Here is a 21,128-nt window from a genome sequence, read left to right as displayed (position 1 = left end):
CTGAGGCCTGACGTGCAGCTCCCCTACCTCTATGAAGCAGCCCTTGGCTGAAAAACCACTGTGGCCGTAAGACGGCTGGTCACCTTCCAGAGTCAGAGCGCTGCCTGCCCAGGCCACGGCAGAGGGTGCCACCCCGGGGCTGGAGGCAGCAGCAGTCACATGGTCAGCCCTAGAGCCTGTGGATGCTCCTGGTCTCTTCGTGAGCTCTTGTCCAGTTTGCTTGCCGAGATCTGGATTATTTGAGAAATAAGACAGAAGAGCCAGTAAGAGACACCAAGCTGTCGCTTTCATTACTCATGAAGCAGTGTCATTTATAACTCTGAGCTGTGGGCTTCCTGATTCCTGATTGCAGAATTAGAACTGCTCACCCAGTGGGAAGCAGCAGTGGGTAACAACAGGCCCCCAGGAAGCACCCCCGGCCCCAGAGAGACTTGCTGCACTCCATAGAACTGAAAGAAAGACAGCATCTCCACTAAAGGAAACACTGGGAGGAAGGGAACTTCACCGTAGCAGTTCATGGGCCACTGTCCATCCCCTCCACATCCACTGTCCAACTGTCCATCCCCTCCACATCCACTGTCCAACTGTCCATCCCCTCCACATCCACTGCCTACCTCCTGTGATGGCTTCTTCCTCTTCTTTGGTTGACTTTCTGTGGTAAATTGTACTCTGTTAAAACAGCTTCCTGAGACGGAGTTCATGGGCAGTGATGTTTAGGTCATCGGGCCTGCGTGTTTGAAACCCTCTGATTAGAAGTTCAGACTGGGCATCACCCCCTGGGCTTTGGGAGCCTCCGTGTTGTCCTCTAGTCTCACAAGTCTGATGTAACAAGCTCCCAGCTCACGTGTGTCACCCGTTTTCTCCTCTCTGAGGGCATTTAGGTTCTTTTCTAAGACCTGTTGTTCCTGAATTTCCCAATAATGTGGAATTATTCTCTGAGTCAGGACCGAGGATCCCAGAACAGCATCATTGAGCCAAGAGAGTTTCATGAAAGTCAGAGCTTGGGAGAATTTAGTAATAGATAAGTACAAAATCAAGCAAACAGAGCAATGAGAAAAACTAACTCTAAGGGAAGAGTTTTATAAGTAAGCAGATATACCCCAAGCAAACAAATCAGCTCGGCAGTAGACAATATGTACATATTCACACTGAGGTCCACAGTGGATATCCATTTCCTTCATGTGTCGTGCTGGGCTCCCCGAGCCCTTTTAGTCTGTACATTTATGACGTTAGCTGAGGGAAATTTCTCATATTATTTATTTGATATTTTCCCTCTTTTCTCTTTCTGGGGCTTCTAATCAGGTGTTAGATCACTCAAATTAATGCTTTCCTTATTTTTGCTTTTAATGTTTTGTACTTTGCCTTTTTGGCCTAAATCTGAGAGATTTCTTCATCTTTTAAGTTCTCGTCCTTTTATTGACTTTTCAAAGTTCTACCATTATTTTTTGTTTGTGTTTTAGACATGAGGTCTTGCTATGTTGCCGAGTCTGGACTCAAACTCCTGGGCTCAAGTGGTCCTCCCATCTTAGCCTCCCAAGCAGTTGGAACCACAGGCGCTCACCACTATGCTTAACATCTGTCATATTTTTAATCTTTTTTTTTTTTTTCCTGAGATAGAGTGTCTCGCTCTCTTGCCCAGGCTGGAGTGCAGTGGCACAATCTCGGCTCATTGCAAGCTCCGCCTCCCAGGTTCATGCCATTCTCCTGCCTCAGCCTCCCAAGTAGCTGGGACGACAGGCGTCCGCCACCTCGCCCAGCTAATTTTTGTATTTTTTAGTAGAGACGGGGTTTCACTGTGTTAGCCAGGATGGTCTTGATCTCCTGACCTCGTGATCCGCCCACCTTGGCCTCCCAAAGTACTGGGATTACAAGCATCAGTCACCGCGATTGGCCCATATTTTTAATTTCTAAGAGCTGTTTCTTATTCTCAGGTATTTTAATAAAAGCTTCCAGTTCTTATTCATGTATACACAGTCTCAATGTGTCATCTCTGAGAATGTTATAGTTTAAAAGAGTTTCCTTCTGTTCTCTACACTCGCTCTCCTCCGCGTGCCTCGTCTTCTGTTCTCTACACTCGCTCTCCTTGTCACTCGCTCTCCTCCGCGTCACTCGCTCTCCTCCGCGTCACTCGCTATCCTCCGCCTTGTTTTCTGCTTGGTCAGCATCATGCTGCTTTCCTGAGTGGGGCCCTAAATCCTGCACAGAGTTTGGGATCTGCCTGGGGCTTACTCACCACAGGCTTGGAGGCCACTAGATGACTTTTCTCTTTGTCTCATTATTTTTCCCAGAAAAGAATCCTTCTAGCTCCCCTCTGTGGGGCATGGACCTGTTAGTATCAGGAGCTGAGTTGGGGAGAGGGCTGGGGACACCCCAGTGTTGTTGTTTTTTTTCCACCAAGTCCCCTATTTGTGGATGATGTCTTATCACCCTACGGCTGTGCCTGTCATCCCTGGCCCACCGATCCCAGGAGGCCATAAGGGAGGGACATGTCCCACTGCCCTGGCCTGTGAGTTTTCAGCCTGCCCTGCCCTTGCTGACCAAATCAGTGTCCAGGCCTCTCTGGAGCTCTGTGGCCTGAATTCTCACCTCTAGTTGGTGCCCTTCTGTGGGCTCCTGAAGCTCAGCCTTCCCTGTGCCAAGGCCATCTTCACGTGGCCGGCTGGTTCGGGCCTCCGGGCCTGCTTTGTCTTTCTGCCTCTCTTGTCTTTTTAATTCTTCGTGTTGTTTGAGATAGAGTTTCAGGAGTATCAACAAGCCTGTGTGTTCCGTATGCTGTGGAATTTCTGTACCTTGTGTAAGTTTTTAAACTACTAGAGCAGCACCTGTTATTTGAAGAATAATTGTAAAATGTTGATAAAGGGAAAAAGGAGAAAATCTTAGTCCCTCCATCTAGAGAATCAGCGTCTTCTAGCTTGGTTTGTGCCATGTGTGCATACGTTTGTCTGTGTGTAGACAAGATGAGTTTGGAGCTGGGCTTGGTGGCTCACGCCTGTAATCCCAGCACTTCGGGAGGCCGAGGCAGGCAGATCACTTGAAGTCAGGAGTTCGAGACCAGCCTGACCAACATAGTGAAACCCCGTCTCTACCAAAAATACAAAAGTTAGCCAAGCATGGTAGTGCCTGTCTGTAATCCCAGCTATGCAGGAGGCTGAGACAGGACGTGAACCCGGGAGGCAGAGGTTGCAGTGAGCTGAGATAGCACCATTGCACTCCAGCCTTGGTAACAGAGCAAGACTCCATCTCAAAAAAAAAATCAGTTTGTTCCCTATAGTATTGAGATACTTCTTCAAGGAATGATTTGGACGTTTCTCTGCTTCCTCACTTTTGATCTTCCTCCTCACCCCATGGGATGTGACTTCTTCCCCCTGCCCAGCACACCGGTCTTAGTGTTAGAGATCTGGTAGACCTGGGGCCTCACTGTGGCCTTTGAGGCTGCCAGCCCGGCCCTCCTCTCCTGCTCTCTGGTCCTCCTGCCCTGAGGGGCCGTGTGTTGTCCACTGTGCCAGGTACTTGTTGGCCAGCCCCTATGACATCCCACAAGGTGGGTACTGCCTGTCTTAATTAACAGACAAGAAAACTAAAGGCCAGAAAGGTCGGCTAGTGAGGGGAGGAGCCCAGGCCTGCCCCAGCCCCCCTGCGCCCACCTCTCAGGCCCCTTGTCTGCCCACACATCCAGCCTGCTGCGCCCCTGTGCCCTGATGCTCTACTCCATCAGGCCCCAACCAGGTCCTCTCTCCCCAACCCACGCCTGCTGGGCCACTCTTTGACCCTCTACATTCCACCTGCCCTTACAGACGCTGTTCTTCAGAGCTCTGAAAGTGGCACTTTCTTGTCTGGGCTGATGAGGAACACCCACCCCGCAGCCAGCCGAGGTCGTTGCATTTCTTCCCCTTCCACACTTGGTCGGCTGCCAGGCCTGGCCAGCTGTTTCCTGTAGAGTCTCTCAAACCCAAACCCCTCTAGCCAGTCACAGCGACCACCTTGGCTTAGGTCCAGTGCTAAGGCTGCCTCTGCACCTGGCACCAGCCACATGTTGGCAAGAGAAGGAAGGTCATAGCAGTTGACCTTGAGCACACACTTGCTGTGCGACAGGCATGGGCAGGCACTGTCACCTGCACGTTGTTGTTGTTGTTGTTGTGTTTTTTGGAAACAGTCTTGCATTGTCACCCAGACTGGAGTACAGTGGCACGATCTCATCTCACTACAACCTCCGCCTCCCAGGTTCAAGTGATTCTCCTGCCTCAGCCTCCCAAGTAGCTGGGATTACAGGCATGCACCACCACACCTGGCTAATTTTTGTATTTTTAGTAGAGATGGGGTTTCACCATGTTGGTCAGGATGGTGTCGATCTCCTGACCTCAGGTGATCCACCTGCCTCAGCCTCTCAAAGTGCTGGGATTACAGGTGTGAACCACCGCACCTGGCATTGGTTTTTTTTTTTTTTTAAGTCAGGGTCTTACTCTGCCACCCAGGCTAGAGTGCAGTGGTGTGTTCTTAGCTCACTGCAAACTCTGCCTCCCGGGCTGAAGCCTTCCTGCCGCCTCAGTCTCCCCTGTCGCTGGGGCCACAGGCACGCGCTGCCTCGCCTGGCCAATTTTTCCTTTCTTTTCTTTTCTTTTTTTTTGGAGAGACGGGGTTTCACCATGTTGCCCAGGCTGGTCTCCCACTCCTGAGCTCAAGTGATCCACCCGCCTCGGCCTCCCAAAGTGCTGGGATTACAGGTGTGAGCCACCATGCCTGTGCTTACCTGCACGTTCAGATGGGAAAACCCAGACACAGAGAGGACAGGTCACTTCCTGGTGTTGGGACAGGCCTGTTCTGAGACAACCATTCTTACGGGATGCTCCCACTGGGTTCCTGCCTGCTGAGCCCTGTGCTTCTCTCCAGCATTCCCAGAGGCAGGGTCACCTGCCAGGCCTTGCTATGGGGGCTGCTGTTGAGGGCTGTGTGGACTGTGGGGTGTGCCTTTCCTAGGGCGATGGCCATCACCCACCTCTGTCTACCAGGTGCAAAAGAGGGAGCACAGTGATGTTATCATGGGATCATATGCACTGGGATATGGGTTGTTTTGTATCTGGTCATTTTAATCAGATGAAAAGTGCATTATTCACAGGTGTTGGTATTTCCTAGTCATAAAGTTCTTGCACAGTGCCTCGTCCCTCACACTGCTTCCCAGGTGCATAGTGCCTTGTCCCTCATGCTGCTTCCTGACCTGCTGAGGGGGTGTGTCTCCTGTCTGGGGATGGATTGGGTCTGTGTTTGTTGATGGAAGAGTCATGGCTTAGAGGGAGAGGAAGGCTCAGTGGAGGGGAAGATGGAAATGGTCACAGACGTGGCCTCATGGAAACAGTGATTAGACAGGAGGTGAGAGACCTGGCAGGTGAGTGTGAAGGCCTCGAGAGAGGAGAAGCCAGAAGACTGAGAAAAGTTATTTAAAGAATGGGAGTAGGGTCAGAAAATGTCAGATATCAGCATATAGGGCATGAGGAGCATAGAAGGTATGTTAAAAAACTTCTAGCTGGTCACAGGTAGTCATGTTTTCATTCTGTTCTGAGGTCTACAGTTTTTTTCACGTGGGTCTGCTTCCTAAGAAACAGACTATGTAAGCAGCTTCCTAAGAAACAGAGAAGTCTAATTTCACCTCCAGTGCTTGGACTGTGCCCTTTTAGATACCCAAACACAGCCTGTGAGCTCCTGACTTGTGATGTGCCACAGATCAGCGACCGCCTCGGTGGGGACGAGAGCCTGCTGAGCCTCCTGTATGACTTCCTGGACCATGAGCCGCCTCTCAATCCTCTGCTCGCCAGTTTTTTCAGCAAAACCATTGGCAATCTCATTGCAAGAAAAACTGAACAGGTAAATGTGCAAAGCCCATGTGATTTGGGGCACTGTCATGGTGGATACTGACGTGTCCTGCTGTGGGCCTGGCTGTGTGACTCATCCTCAGGCCGTGGGAACAGCATTTGTGACTCTTCTGTGCAACACATGTGGAGCAGTGGGGGTTTTGCCAGTCTGAGAACTGGAATTTGAAGGAGTGTTTCTGGCCGGGTGTGGTGGCTCATGCCTGTAATCCCAGCACTTTGGGAGGCCGAGCTGGGCAGATCACTTGAGGTTAGGAGGTCAAGACCAGCCTGGCCAACATGACAAAACCCTGTCTTTACTAAAAATAAAAAAATTAGCCGAGCGTGGTGGTGTGCATCTGTAATCCCAGCTACTTGGGAAGCTGAGGCAGGAGAATTGCTTGAACCTGGGAGGCAGAGGTGGTAGTGAGCTGAGATCGTACCACTGTACTCCAGACTGGGCGACAGAGTGAGACTCTCCCAAAAAAAAAAAAAAAAAGGAAGAAGAAGGAGGAGGTTGTAACTGGCTCTGGAATAAGCACCACTTCCCGCCATCCCTGGGAGCTGCACAGGGCCCCAAAGTAGGCCATCTCGTGCTGTCGCCTACCAGGTGGAGGTATGAGGTCCTGGGGCTTCATGGCAGGACGTTGGACATCACCTTCTCAGGTCTGCAGCTTCGTCTGTGTGGGTGGTGTGTCTGTCTGTCCAGAGCATTTATTCTTTCAAAACAAAGGTAGCTTCTCGCATTAGACTTCTGCAAAAGCAGTTAGTGAATTTATCTCAGCCAGCCGTAGCGGGGTCTTCCTGGAGTCCATCCTTGCTCCTGCCTCACATGTGACCTGACCCGGGCTTCTGCCCCTCCAGGCTGTGGACACACAGGTAGAGAGGGGTGGTGGCCCCTGTGCCTGCACCCCGTGGTCAGCCTTGCCCAGTCTTCTTCCTGTGTCATGCCCCACCTGCCCGTCCCCGACAGGAGTATTTTAAAACAAATCCTAGACACCAGATTATTTCTTATATAAAGATTTCAGTATGTGTGTATATTTATTTATTTTTGAGACAGGGTCTCACTCTGCCCAGGCTGGAGTCCACTGGCTGCATTACAGCCCACTGCAGTCTCAACCTCCTCAAGCTCAGGGGATCCTCCCACCTCGGCCTCCTGAGTAGCTGGGACTACAGGCACGTACCACCACACCTGGCTAATTTTTTTAAATGTTTTTTGTAGAGATGGGGTTTCCGCATGTTACCCAGGCTGGTCTGGAACTCCTGGGCTCAAGTGATCTGCCTGCCCAGGCCTCCCAAAGTCCTGGGACTACAGGTGTGAGCCACGATGCCCAGCTATGTATCTCTAAAATAAAGACTTTTTTCTTTTAAATATAATCAGAATTTTATGATCACACTCCAAAAATAGTAACCATAATTGTTTCATACCATCAAACATTCAGTCAGGGCACAAACCGTATACATCTGCTTTGAGCTCTGAGAAAGTGCAGCCCCAGGAAGGCTGCGGTTCACCTTGACAACATTCAGTGTGCATGTGAGTGTATAGTGGAACACTGTTTTCCCTTGTGCCATAAATCTGAGAGTTGCAAGGGCTCCCAGAGTTGCAAGGACTGCCTCACCTCAGCTCCCTCTGAAGCTCTGTGTACGTGAAGGGCACCGGCAGCAGTGGGTGGTGCTGGCTGGGAGGCTGCTGGCAGAATGGGAGTGGGAGTGGGAGTGGAGGCAGCGGGGAGCTGTGGGGTGGGCCAGGGGTTGTCGAGGCTGTGGGGTGGTAGTAGAAGTTGTAAAAACCTTTACGACCTGGCCCTTGCAGCCCAGTGACTAGATGCATGTATCTCGTAATTTGCCATAAGCTGATCTTATTCCTCTGCCACTTTCAGATATTTTCTTAATAATTTTACTGCTTCATATAATATTTTTCTCCCATTCCCTTACCCAGTACTTAAGACGTTAAAGTAATATGAACTGAACTGTTACAATTTTATTCTATTGGCTGGGCGCAGTGGCTCACGCGTGTAATCCCAGCACTTTGGGAGGCCGAGGCAAGCGGATCACCTGAGGTTGGGAGTTTGAGACCAGCCTGACCAACGTGGAGAAACCCCGTCTCTACTAAAAATACAAAAGTAGCCGGGCGTGGTGGTGCACGCCTGTAATCCCAGCTACTCAGGAGGCTGAGGCAGGAGAATCGCTTGAACCCGGGAGGCAGAGGTTGTGGTGAGCCAAGATCGCGCCCCTGCCCTCCGCCTGGGCGACAAGAGCGAAACTTTCCATCACCCGCAGCTGGTTTGTTCTCAGGGCCAGCCGTGAGGCAGGGATGCCACGAGCCTTCCTCCTATGTTTCCTGAAACCGTGGGAGTGGTCTAAAGGTGGGGCTTCCGGGAGATGACCGTCGGCATTTTCCCCGCCCTTCGTTACGAATTCTTTCAAACGTCTACAACTTAGAGAAAATATTTCACGAACCCCCATGTCTCTGTCACTCAGATTCCACGTCGTTTGTTCGTGGCTAATCACATTTCTTCTAGATCTCTTTGTTTTTCTTCAAGATTGTTTTTATGATTCTTTGCCTTTTGATTATTATTATTAATTTTTTTTTTTTTCGAGGCAGAGTCTTGCTCTGTCGCCAGGCTGGAGTGCAGTGGTGCAATCTCAGCTCACCACAACCTCCGCCTCCCGGGCTCAAGCGATTCTTCTGCCTCAGCCTCCCCAGTAGCTGGGTCTACAGGCGAACGCCCCCACGCCCAACTAATTTTTCTATTTTTAGTAGAGATGGGGTTTCACCATGTTGGCCAGGATGGTCTCAATCTCTTGACCTCGTGATCTGCCCACCTTGGCCTCCCAAAGTGCTGGGATTACAGATGTGAGCCACCGCCCCTGGCCGATGATGATGATGATGATTTTTGACGGAGTTTTGCTCTGTTGCCCAGGCTGGAGTGCAATGGTATGACCTCAGCTCACTGCAACCTCTGCCTCCGGGGTTCAAGCAATTCTCCTGCCTCCATCTCCTGAGTAGCTGGGATTACAGGCGCCCGCCACCATGCTGGGGTAATTTTTGTATTTTTAGTAGAGACAGAGTTTCATCATGTTTGCCAGACTGGTCCCGAACTCCTGACCTCAGGTGATCTGCCTGCTTCGGCCTCCCAAAGTGCTGGATTATAGGCGTGAGCCACCACACATGGCGTATTTTGTTTTTTTGTTTTTATTTTTTTCTTTTCTTTTCTTTTTTTTTTTTTTTTTTTTTGAGACGGAGTCTCACTCTGTCACCCAGGCTGGAGTGCAGTGGCCGGATCTCAGCTCACTGCAAGCTCCGCCTCCCGGGTTCACGCCATTCTCCTGCCTCAGCCTCCTGAGTAGCTGGGACTACAGGCGCCACCACCTCGCCCGGCTAGTTTTTTGTATTTTTAGTAGAGACGGAGTTTCACCGTGTTAGCCAGGATGGTCTCGATCTCCTGACCTCGTGATCCACCCGTCTCGGCCTCCCAAAGTGCTGGGATTACAGGCTTGAGCCACCGCGCCCGGCCTTTCTTTTCTATTTTTTAATTTTTTCTTTTTCTTGATTGTTTTAGAATCAGCACATTTTAGAATGAGTTTGTCAGTTTCTACATTCTCCCTCTCCATACCCTGCCCCCCAAAAATAAAGCTACTGAAATTTCGATGAGGTTTGCGTTGGCTGTAGTTGGGTCTGGCAAAGTGTGAACAGGCCAAAAGCAGCCACTGATGGTGCGAGCGAGGCAGCCACTGATGGTGCGAGCGAGGCAGCCACGGAGGGTGTGAGTGAGGCCTCACTGTAGCACAGCCCCTTCCATTTCACACCACAGCAGCACAGCCGGTAGCTCAGGCTGCTTTGATTTCTCAGACATACACTGCAGTTCTCTGTATGGCAGTCTTGAGCATCTTTCACTGTTAGGTATTTGATATCTTTGTGTTATTCTAAGTGGTTTTTTTTTTTTTTGGAGACAGAGTCTTGCTCTGTCATCCAGGCTGGAGTGCAATGGTGCAATCTTGGCTCACTGCAACCTCTGCCTCCTGGGTTCAAGCGATTCTTGTGATTCTCGTGCCTCAGCCTCCTTCCCGCCTGGGGGATAGAGTGAGATTCTGTCTTCAACAAAAGAAAAAAGAACCTCTATTTTTCTCAAGCCCATAATGATCAATGTATCATACTCATATACATCAATATTCTAGTTGTGATATTATGCTGGTGTTTTAGAAAATGTCACCATTGGAAGAAACATGTCAAAGCATACAAGGATTTTGTTTTTGTTTGAGGCAAAGTCTCCCTTTTGTCTCCCAGGCTGGAGTGTAGGGGCACAATCTCAGCTCACTGCAGCCTCTGCCCCCGGGTTCAAGTGATTCTTCTGCCTCAGCCTCCCAAGTAGCTGGGATTACAGGTGCCCGCCACCACGCCTGGCTAATTTTTGTATTTTTAGTAGAGACGGGGTTTCACCATGTTGGCCAGGCGGTCTTGAACTCCTGACCTCAGGTGATCCACCTACCTGGGCCTCCCAAAGTGCTGGGATTACAGGCATGAGCCCCTACACCCGGCCTTTAAATGGTATCTTTTTAATTGAAATTTTGACTGAGATTATTGTATTTACATGAGGTTGTATGAAATAATATGAAGAAAATCCTCGGCCAGGAGCAGTGGCTCACTCCTCCCAACACTTTGGGAGGCCAAGGTGAGTGGATCACTTGAGCCCATGAGTTTGAGAGCAACTGGCCAACATGCCGAAAGCCTGTCTCTACTAAAAATATAAATATTAGCTGGGTGTGATGGCACATGCCTGTAATCCCAGCTACTTGGCGGGGCTGAGACAGGAGAATCACTTGAACCTGAAGGCAGAGGTTGCAGTGAGCCGAGATCGCGCCACTGCACTCCAGCCTAGGTGACAGAGTGAGACTCTGTCTCAAAAATAAAAGAAAGAAAGGCCGGGCACGGTGGCTCACGCCTGTAATCCCAGCACTTTGGGAAGCCAAGGCAGGTGGATCACGAGGTCAGGAGATCGAGACCATCCTGGCTAATATGGTGAAACCCCGTCTCTAGTAAAAATAAAAAAATTAGCCGGGCGCCTGTAGTCCCAGCTACTTGGGAGGTTGAGGCAGGAGAATGGCGTGAACCTGGGAGGCGGAGCTTGCAGTGAGCTGAGATCGCACCACTGCACTCCAGTCTGGGGGACAGAGTGAGACTCCATCTCAAAAAAAAAAAAATCCTTGTATGCTCTGACATGTTTCCTCCAGTGGTGACATTTTCTAAAACACTGGTAGAATATCACAACTAGAATATTGATGCGAATATGTCAATATGATCCATTGATCATTATGGGCTCAAAAAAAATAGAGGTTCTTTTTTCTTTTTTTGGAGATAGAGTCTCACTCCACTCCAGGCTGGAGTGCAGTGGTGCGATCTCGGCCCATTGCAACCTCTGCTTCCTAGGTTCAAGCAATTCTCAGGCCTCAGCCTCCCGAGTAGCTGGGGTTAACAGGCACCCACCACCACATCTGGCTAATTTTTACTTTGTTAGTAGAGACCACGTTGGCCAGGCTGGTCTTGAATTCCTGAGATCAAGTGATCCGCCTGCCTTGACCTCCCACAAGTGCCACGATTACAGATGTGAGCCACCACGCCCAGCCTAGGGTTATTTTTTCTTAAATGTTTGGAAGAATTTATTGGTAAGGCCGTTAAACCTTCTCTGTATAGAGAGCCTATTAATTATGGATTCTGTGGGGTTTTATTATGTTCTGGAATTACTCTGATTTTGTTTCTTGTCAGTTTAGATAAGTACTTTTTTTAAGGAAGTTTCTTTTCTAAATTTACAAAAACTGGCATAAAATTGTTTCTATTAATTTCTCATAGTACACCAGGTGTGGTGGTTCCTGCCTGTTATCACAGCATTTTGGGAGGCTGAGGTGGGAGGAACACTTGAGCTCAGAAGATGGAGGCTGCAGTGAGCTATGATCGCACCACTGCACTCTAGCCTGGACGACACAGTGAGACCCTGTCTCAAAAAAAAAAGAAAAAAAAAAACTACAAACCTCTCATCATAGTTTTTATTTCTGTAGGATCTTTAGTGATCTCCCTTGTTTCATTCTTGATATTGTTATTTGCATCTTCTGTTTTGTCCTTAGTCTTTCTAGAAGTTTAATCATCCTTTTCAAAGAGCCATCCTTCTCTCCTCCTCCCCTGCCCCCTCCTCCCCCTCCTCTTCCTTCTTCCCCTTCTCTTTTCCCACCAATCCTTTTCCTACTCTCCCTCCTCATTGCAGCACTGGGGAGTGAGGCTGAGGCCCTGCAGCCAGGTGGGCCTTCTCTGTGTTCCCATTGTTTCCAGTGGAGGGCTAGGTCTACCCCAGCCCCTAGCCCAGTAGCCTGGACATAGCAGACACTTATCTCTCTAGGCTGAGTTGAGCTGAATTTGTAGCAAGCCCAGCCTTCAGCTCTCCACTGTTACCTCAGATCCACCATCTGAGCAGCTCACTGTGTCTGTGATGGGTGCTGTGCCTCCCTGTGGCCTCACGCTTAGGTGTCTATACTTCGTTGGTACTGGTCATCAGCTAGCCACAGAATGCCTCTTTTTCTTTTCTAAAACCTCAGTCTTCTTTCTCCTTCAGCTGCTCACTGGTTTTGGTCAGCAGCTGGCATCTTGTGCACTCTGTGCTCCCTGGGTGTGTGTTCTAGGCCTGGGGCTGCCAGCAATGGCCATCAGCTCAGCTCAGCTCTGTCTACACCATTTGTTTCTATTGGAAAAACCCGAACCAGTAGGTATTGAATGGCAGCTTCTCACGCAGCCTGTGGTGCCCCGCCTGGGACAGCTGTGTCCTGTCAGTGCAGAGCCACAGCTGTCCCTGTGCAGCGGCCTCCCCCTACCAGGCCGTCACATACACCACTGCCTGGTAGAATTCTCTGCCTGTCCCTTGAGAGAGCTTTCTTATAATCTTGTCTGGGTCTTTCCGTTATTTCTGCTTGATATAATTAACAGTTCAACTTTCCCATGAGAGTTTTTGAAGGAGGAGTCTCATGGTTGTCAGGGTTAGCCCTGCCTGCCTCTCAGGTGTGTGTGATTTCAGGTGATTACATTTTTGAAGAAGAAGGACAAGTTCATCAGCCTGGTGTTGAAGCACATTGGCACCTCAGCGCTTATGGACCTGCTGCTGCGCCTGGTCAGCTGTGTGGAGCCAGCCGGGCTCCGGCAGGAAGTCCTGCATGTGAGTCCGGGAGTCCCCCCAGTTCCCAAGGGCAGTGGTGCTGCAGGAAGCCAGCTGGTTAAGTGCAGGAGCTCAGAGCACCAGGGCGCCCGGCCCTCATCTCTTCACCCAGTGTGCACTTCTCCATGGGGCTGTTAGGGGTTCTTGTCAAGGATTGTGGCCTGCACCTTTCCCACTGTTCTGACTCAACTTGCTCAGAAGAAGCACAGAGCAGAGAGGTCCCATCTCTTTGCAGTCTCCAGCCTCCTGCTCTGTGAAGAGGCTGAAATGGACTTATCTCGCCTGCCTCCTTTTCCCCTGCCAGCGCCCACTCCCGTGGCTTAGAGCAGGAGGTCAGTGAGGTGCTGGCCCTGTGTCCAGGCCTGTGCCTGCCAGGAGAGCCCTGGTGGACAGCAGTTACCTGCAGAGCCCCATTATTTACCCTGGAGTGTGCATGCGTCTGTTCTGATGGTGTTTAGTCAGTGAGAGCAGGTGCTATAGTTCCCGAAAAGAGGAGGATGCCCCCTAGAGAAGTCCGGGAAATCCATGCCACACAAACTTCCACTCACTGTTCGGACAGCTTTGTTTATGGTGAGATTTAAAATAGAGTAGAGGCCGGGCACGGTGACTCTCACCTGTCATCCCAGCCCTTTGGGAGGCGGAGGTGGGCGGGTGATGAGGTCAGGAGATCGGACCATCCTGGCTAATATAGTGAAACCCCGTCTCTACTAAAAATACAAAAAATAGCCGGGCGTGGTGGCAGCCCCTGTAGTCCCAGCTACTCGGGAGGCTGAGGCAGGAGAATGGTGTGAATCTGGGAGGCGGAGCTTGCAGTGAGCCAAGATCGCACCACTGCCCTCCAGCCTGGGTGACAGAGCAAGACTCCTTCTCAAAAAAAAAATAAAATAGAGTAGAGTAAACTGTGAGGCCCTCTGCCTGTTTCCTAGCTCCTAGAATCTGGACTCATCCAGGTGGTCACTCTCACTCTGAGGTTAGTAATGCTTCCTCAGGGAGCAGCTTCTCACTGGGCATGACCGACCGTCACCCACCTTTGCACAGTGGACACAGGGAATGACTGACCGTCACCCACCTTTGCACAGTGGACACAGGATCAGTACTAGCTGTGGTCATAGCCGTTAGTGGGAAGCCTGCAGAATTGTACATCAGGCAGCCTTTTAGCTACTTTACTTGATTCACTTCACAAAGTAGCCACTGGGGATAGGTCATCCCATTCTGGGATAAGGAATTTAGGCCCAGGGCACAGCAGTGCGGTGTGGGAGCCAGATGTGGCCCAGACCTGCTGAACCCCGACACTCACACTGGGCCCCCGTTGCCCTTGGGCTTGACCCCACAGTGTTCCTGTGGCCTCACCAGGGTGGATTTACTCTTCCTCATCCTGGGAAGGCCCCAGTGCTGCAGGGAACAGCTGAGGCTTCTCTGGCTTCAGCATCCAGCAGGTTCCTGAGCTGTGGCCCATGTGGCTCATTTGCACCCTGGTCCTTAGAGCGAAATCCTGAAGACAGAGCTTACATGTGCACCGTTAGGACAGAGGGATGGTGGTCACCCCTTACTATCTTTTCAACTACTTCCAGGACCTCCCAAAACTCAGTCATTGTGTGTTATTTGTGTTCTTTCTGGGTCTGGGACGTGTCAGGCAGAGGCTATTCTAGAAAACGGGTGCAGTGCTGCGCTGAAGGGGAAAGGTTCCTGCTGTTTACTTAGACGTGAGCAGCGACACTGAAAGGCCTCTTTTTCTCTTTCAGTGGCTGAATGAAGAGAAAGTCATCCAGAGGCTTGTGGAGCTGATCCACCCGAGCCAGGATGAAGATGTGAGTGTGCTGCTTACTGAGCTTTGTGCATGCTAGCCCAGGCCTGTGGCTGCTGGGCCATCTACTGCTGCAGGCCAAGGGAGCGAGGGAGGGGCAAGTCATCCCTTTCCTAAGATGAGGATCTGTCGGGTACTTTTCTCTCTTTAATCAAACACTGACTTCTAGGCTGGTTTTTTTGTTTGTTTGTTTGTTTGTTTTGAGGTGGAGTTTCGCTCTTGTTGCCCAGGCTGGAGTGCAATGAGGCGATCTTGGCTCACTGCAGCCTCCGCCTCTCGGGTTCAAGCGATTCTCCTGCTCACCCAGGCAGGTAAGCCACCACACCTGGCCTCTAGGCTGTTTTCTTGTTGTTTAAATAGAGATGAGGTCTCACTGCTTTGCTTTTTTTTTTTTTTTTTTTTATTTTTTGAGACGGAGTCTCGCTCTGTCGCCCGGGCTGGAGTGCAGTGGCCGGATCTCAGCTCACTGCAAGCTCCGCCTCCCGGGTTCACGCCATTCTCCTGCCTCAGCCTCCCGAGTAGCTAGGACTACAGGCGCCCGCCACCTCGCCCTGCTAGTTTTTTGTATTTTTTAGTAGAGACGGGGTTTCACCATGTTCGCCAGGATGGTCTCGATCTCCTGACCTCGTGATCCGCCCGTCTCGGCCTCCCAAAGTGCTGGGATTACAGGCTTGAGCCACCGCGCCCAGCCGCTCAGGCTGTTCTCAAACACGTGGCCTCAAGTGATCCTCCTACCTCAACCTCCTAAAGTGCCATGGTTACAGGAGTGAGCCACCATGCCTGGCCTAAGCTTTTTTCCTTAACTGAAAAATAATATATGTGTATTATAAAAACAATTCTAGGACGGGCGCGGTGGCTCATGCCTGTAATTCCAGCACTTTGGGAGGCTGAGGCAGGCTGATCACTTGAGGTCATGAGTTTTGAGAACAGCCTGGCCAACATGGCGAAACCCTGTCTCTACTAAAAATTAGCCAGGCGTGGTGGAGGGTGCCTATAATCCCAGCCACTCAGGAGGCTGAGGCCTGAGAATCACTCAAACCCGGGAAGGGGAGCTTGCAGTGAGTCGAGATCGCACCGCTGCACTCCAGCCTGGGCGACAGCGAGATTCTGTCTCAACAAACAAACAAACAAACAAAAGAACAATTCTGATAGAATTGTGTTGGTCGTCTGTGACTGAATAGCAAATTACCCTGAAACGTAGTTGCTTATGACAAGTATTTTTACCTGTAACAGTATCAGTTTCTGTGGATCAGGCATCTGAATGTAGCTTAGTGGCTCTTCTGCTCATTCTCTCACAAAGTGCAGTCATCTCAGAGCTCCCCTGGGGTAGAGGCCAGCTCCATGGTCACAGATGGCTTGGCAGCATCCAGTTCCTCAGGGCTGTGGGCCGAGGCCACCCTCATCATTGTACCACATGGGCCTCTCCACAGGGCAGCACACGACGTGGAGCTGAGCTTTCCCCTCGCTCTTACTGTGTTTGGCTCTTTAGAGCTCGGTGGCTGGGTCCAGCCCACACTAAAAGAGTTGGGGGCTATAGGGGCATGAACTCCAGGAGGGGATTGTTAGGGGCCCCCTAGAAGCCACCCACCCTGGAAGCACCTAAGGTGACAATGGGGCTCCCTGTGGTGATCCCTGTTGAGAGTTTGGGGTATATCCCAGCAGACTTTTTCCTAGCATTACACGTATCTATCTATACATACAACCACGCGTCCTTGGCAAATTGGAAAACAGTGGTGCTGACTCGTGTCTGAGGCCTTCACCGCTGCCTGGCCAATCACCCTACTTCGTTCTCCGTCAGCCCACAGGGCTGATCAGACAGATGGGAGAGGCCACGCTGGCGTCTGTAGGAAGCAAGGAGGCCACCCTGCCTGAGAACCAGAGTCCACCCATGCATGTGGGTGTTGTGGACTGATGGCCTGTCCTGGGTCCCAAAGGCAGACCTCAGAGCTCATCTGGCTGCTTTCTTTTCTCCCTAAAATACTCCTGTGAGTGTTTGCTTCCCCTCAGTCTTCCCACAGCATGTGAACCAATGCTGCAAGGAGTCAGGGGTTGTGTTTCTCTCTGAATCACATTTGTCTTCCCTAGAGAACAACCCCGGCATTGTCAGCAGGGGCAGGTTCCCATCAGGGATTGTGTGTTAATGTTTCCCTAGAAAAGTTGAGTCCTCTCTTTTCTTGGTAGCAACTTCCCTATTTTCATCAGCTTACAGGACTCATTCTGAATAACAGCAGCTACTTATTACCACATTTAAAATACAGTATCAATAACATGGCCACATATTCAGTATATTTCAAAACGTGGATCACAGGTATAGCCCAGTATCTGCCTTGCATATCTGACCATTATTAGCCCTGTTTTGAATTCCTAAAGATAGTTCAATGCAGCTTAAAAAAAAGAAAAATCTAACCAGATCTACATTTTGACGACAGAAAAGGCATACTCGAGCTTCTTTGAAATGAAGCTGTTGTCTGGAATCTTTGTAGAAAACTGGTTTAGAGAAAGTCCCACATCCTTTTTTTTTGGAGACGGAGTCTTGCTCTGTTGCCCAGGCTGGAGTGCAGTGGCGCGATCTTGGCTCACCGCAGGCTCCACCTCCCGGGTTCACGCCATTCTCCTGCCTCAGCCTCCCGAGTAGCTGGGACTACAGGCGCCCACCACCACACCCGGCTAATTTTTTGTATTTTTAGTGGAGATGGCGTTTCACTGTGTTAGCCAGGATGGTCTGGATCTCCTGACCTGATGATCCGCCTGCCTCGGCCTCCCAAAGTGCTGGGATTACAGGCCAGAGCCATTGTGCCCGGGCAGAAGTCCCATATCTTAAAAAAAAAAAAAAGAAAAAGAATTTGAACATCATGATGGTATTGAATAACAACAGAAGTCTAGCATCTGCCAGAGAAGCAGCAGGACTCGTGCCCTGTGTGCCTACCAGGGCTGGTCCTGCTGTTTCTTCTCCATACTGAGGGGCTCTGTGTTTCCCTTGTCTTTTCAGAGGCAGTCAAATGCTTCTCAGACTCTCTGTGACATAGTTAGGCTGGGCAGAGACCAGGGCAGTCAGCTGCAAGAGGCTCTGGAGCCAGACCCCCTCCTCACAGCGCTGGAGTCGTGAGTGCTGGTGGGCCGTGGTGCTGGTGGGCCTCCCTTTCTGGGTCATGGGGACATCGCTGAGCCTTGCTCTGAGCACCAGGACATGCTGCCACCTCCTCTGATTCACATTCGAATGAACCCCAGGTTCAGAGCCCGTGTTAACTGGGGGCCTATTTCCAGAGGGAGGGGTCTCCAGAGGAGTCACCTGGCGGGTCTAGAGAGTGGGCCAGCAGCAGCAGGAGTGTCCTGAGAACCCTGGCGCCTGGCCTTGAGCCTGAGCAGGTTTAGGGTTTTGCTGGGGTCCTCCACGGGGAGCAAGGAGCATCCTTGCATCCTTTGTGTGTGTGTCTGCTCTGCCAGGCAGTGACCTCTGTGTGTGTCTCTTGTGTGTGTGTCTGATCTGCCAGGCAGTGACCTCTGTGTGTGTCCAGCAGGCAGGACTGTGTGGAGCAGCTTCTGAAGAACATGTTTGATGGAGACCGGACGGAGAGTTGCCTCGTCAGCGGGACTCAGGTGTTACTCACCTTGCTGGAAACCAGGCGGGTTGGGTGAGTCTCATGAGGAGAAATCGTGTGGAGCTGAACTTGGTGCTTTGGTGACTGGCAGCCCACATGAGCAGTCTGGATTATGTCATTTGTGTTTTTAATTTTTGATTATGCAAGTAATAACACAGATAGATTTCCCTTGTTGAAGGCTTGACTTTATGGCTGCGGCCAAGTCCCCTTGGACCCTCATCATCAGTGGTGCTTCCTCTCCAGCCTGAAGCTGCTCGTCGTGGCCAGTTGGCGATGCATATGTCAACATGTGTGGAACAGGTGTGGTTGGCAGGTTTTCCCCGAGGACTGTTCTGACAAGTCCCCACAGCTCCTGTGTGCGTGTGTGTGTGTGTGTGTGTGTGTGGGGCAGGGTTTCCACTGCGATGCACAGTTATATATACATGTGTTTATCTCCCAGGCAGACACTGGCCCTCACAGGGTGGGGCTGTGGCATTAGCACTTGGTTCCCAGGCGACTGTCCTCCATTGCACTTTCTCATTCATCAGGTGTCATTTCTGTACCCACTGTGCACTAACACAGGCCCAAGGAGTCAGAGAACTGAGACACAGCCCCTTCTCTTTAATTGCTCCCATCTGGCACAGGAGGCCAGTGTGTGGACAGCCGGGGTGATGCAGAGTGGCGAGTGCCGTAGACATGCGCCCTGTGCCTCAGGGCTCACAAGAAGGGACCCACATGGGGCTGGTGGGTGCAGCCTCGCAGTCAGGTACATTTTCCCTGAGAGGCTGCATCTGGCAGAGACCACCTGGGATGAGGCAGTGAGGGGGTCCCAGTGTGGACACAAGCATGGGGCAATGTGTGGCAGAGGAGAGTGGAGCTTGCTTGGAGGAGCTCCTTTGCTGTGACCCCACACCGCTATTCTCAGTTGCAGCTGTTGGAGGCCTGTTGAGGCACGATAGTGAATAGGCAGAGACAGAGGAGTCAGCAGCAGAAGTGAGTTCAGGTGAAAGTTGAATTTGTTTGAGGATATAGGTGCTGGAGACCCTTCTCTGACCCCAGGTAGAAATTTCAGGAAGTGTTTGAAACTGTTTCTCTGGATCACAGTGTGGCCTAGAAGGCCCTCAGGTCACAGAAGGCTGGGCACTGCCAAAGCCGTTCAAGCAGTTGAAACTCCGAGGAGGATGCCCATGAGGCGCAAATGGAAAGACAGTCGAGTGGAGAGTCTGTGAGGGAGGCATTGGGACAAGGGGGTGTGGTTGGCCTGCCTGATGCCCAGGAGATCCTATAGTGTGTGTCTCGAAAGGGTCATATCAGTGTTCTCTGGGCACTTCCCCTCCTGGCCTGCCCCTGGCCCTTGAACCCCATCTGTGGATTCAGGTTCCCCACATGCCAGCGGGAACCTGATATCTCCAGGACATTTCCGTCGTCTCCATTCCATCACATGCGACGATGTCTAACTCTCCCAAGGTGACTGTAGCTCCCTTATTTCCGCATTCTGGGGAGAATGTAATTCAGCCCCCAACACTGATAGCCTGTGCTTTTTTAAAGTGAAAGAAAAGGAACAATAAGAAAATGACAAGAAATTGACTTAACTTTGGTAGTGAGGTTGTTAGGACTGTCTGTGTCTCTCTCTGTCTCTCTCGTACTACCTAATACTTATTTGCTAGTTTATGAACCAAAAATAGTGTTAAAATGTTATTGTTTTTCTCTAGTTAGGCAAGTGGAATATTGATATTTTAATCTTCATAAATCCAGGAAAGCTGAGCCACTTCTGAGGCCCAGGCTCAACCCTACATGTGATGGAGGGGACTGTGTAAAAATCAGGAAAACAGAGATAAGCCAGCTGTTTCTCTTTGATTCTTGTGCTGCTGCTGATGATGATTTTCAGACGGTGTCTTGCTCTGTCACCCAGGTGGGAGTACGGTGGCACGATCGTATCTCAGTGCGGCCTCAGAGTCCTGAGCTCAAGCCATCCTCCCGCCTGTCCCTTGCAAAGTGCTGGGATTATAGGTGTGAGCCACTGCACTTCGCTCTCTGATTTTTGAAATTATTTTGCTTATTACTTTAAAAAATATATGATTATGTATTATTTTTACAACTGGAAAGAGTGTTTAAATAAATATCTCAGAAGACTTGCTTGAAAACACCACAGGGGCTGGGCATGGTGGCTCACACTTGTAATCCCAGCACTTTGGGAGGGCAAGGCGGGCAATCACCTGAGGTCAGGTGATCGAGACCAGCCTGGCCAACATGGCGAAATCCTGTCTCTACTGAAAATACAAAAATTAGCTGGGTGTGGTGGTCCATGCCTGTAGTCCCAGCTACTCGGGAGGCTGAGGCAGGAGAATCGCTTGAACCCAAGAGGTGGAGGTTGCAGTGACTGAGATCGCACCATTGCACTCCAGCCTGGGCGACCGAGTGAGACTCCGGCTAAAAGAAAAAAAAAAAAAAAAAAAAGATCCACACAGGAACAGTGTGAAAGATACAGGGATAGCAGTGAAGGTTTTCAAAGCAGGAGGACAGAGCAGCACATCCACCGGTGCTGGGGGCAGTGATATTCTCGGATGTCACAAGCAATCATCTTCCTGAAGGTCTTTAGTGCCTTTTTCTTCTGCCTGTACCAGTCACCAGATCACGTGTGGAGACCTTGGGTAGCTGCACTCCTCTAGGATTTATTTTTGGGAAGTTAAAGAGGGCTCTTTCAGGGAGA

General features: G+C 50.6%; 1 protein-coding gene and 1 long non-coding RNA gene across 30 annotated transcripts in view; both read left to right on the top strand.

Annotated features, from left to right (window-relative positions):
• PPP6R2 (protein phosphatase 6 regulatory subunit 2) overlaps nucleotides 1–21,128 on the top strand; it is a 95,844-nt gene that overhangs the window by 53,224 nt on the left and 21,492 nt on the right. For 11 of the 29 annotated variants that reach the window (XM_007976227.3, XM_007976224.3, XM_007976225.3 and 8 more), the window contains 6 exons: nucleotides 5,670–5,856; nucleotides 12,899–13,036; nucleotides 14,779–14,844; nucleotides 17,830–17,942; nucleotides 18,356–18,472; nucleotides 18,683–18,739. In XM_007976227.3, coding sequence (XP_007974418.3) covers nucleotides 5,670–5,856; nucleotides 12,899–13,036; nucleotides 14,779–14,844; nucleotides 17,830–17,942; nucleotides 18,356–18,472; nucleotides 18,683–18,739 — 678 coding nt within the window. Of the gene's footprint in view, nucleotides 1–5,647; nucleotides 5,857–7,616; nucleotides 8,883–12,898; nucleotides 13,037–14,778; nucleotides 14,845–17,829; nucleotides 17,943–18,355; nucleotides 18,473–18,682; nucleotides 18,740–21,128 lie in introns of those variants that run through there. The other 18 variants (XM_007976240.3, XM_007976238.3, XM_007976233.3 and 15 more) reach the window with 5 other exon arrangements.
• Nucleotides 14,851–17,712, top strand: LOC140709068 (uncharacterized). Its single transcript, XR_012089408.1, has 2 exons — nucleotides 14,851–15,151; nucleotides 16,639–17,712. It is a non-coding gene; the product is annotated as an uncharacterized lncRNA (long non-coding RNA).

The sequence above is a fragment of the Chlorocebus sabaeus genome, chromosome 19, assembly GCF_047675955.1.
Source record: "Chlorocebus sabaeus isolate Y175 chromosome 19, mChlSab1.0.hap1, whole genome shotgun sequence".
Lineage (NCBI taxonomy): Eukaryota > Metazoa > Chordata > Mammalia > Primates > Cercopithecidae > Chlorocebus > Chlorocebus sabaeus.
This window is presented reverse-complemented; position numbering and strand designations above follow the sequence as displayed.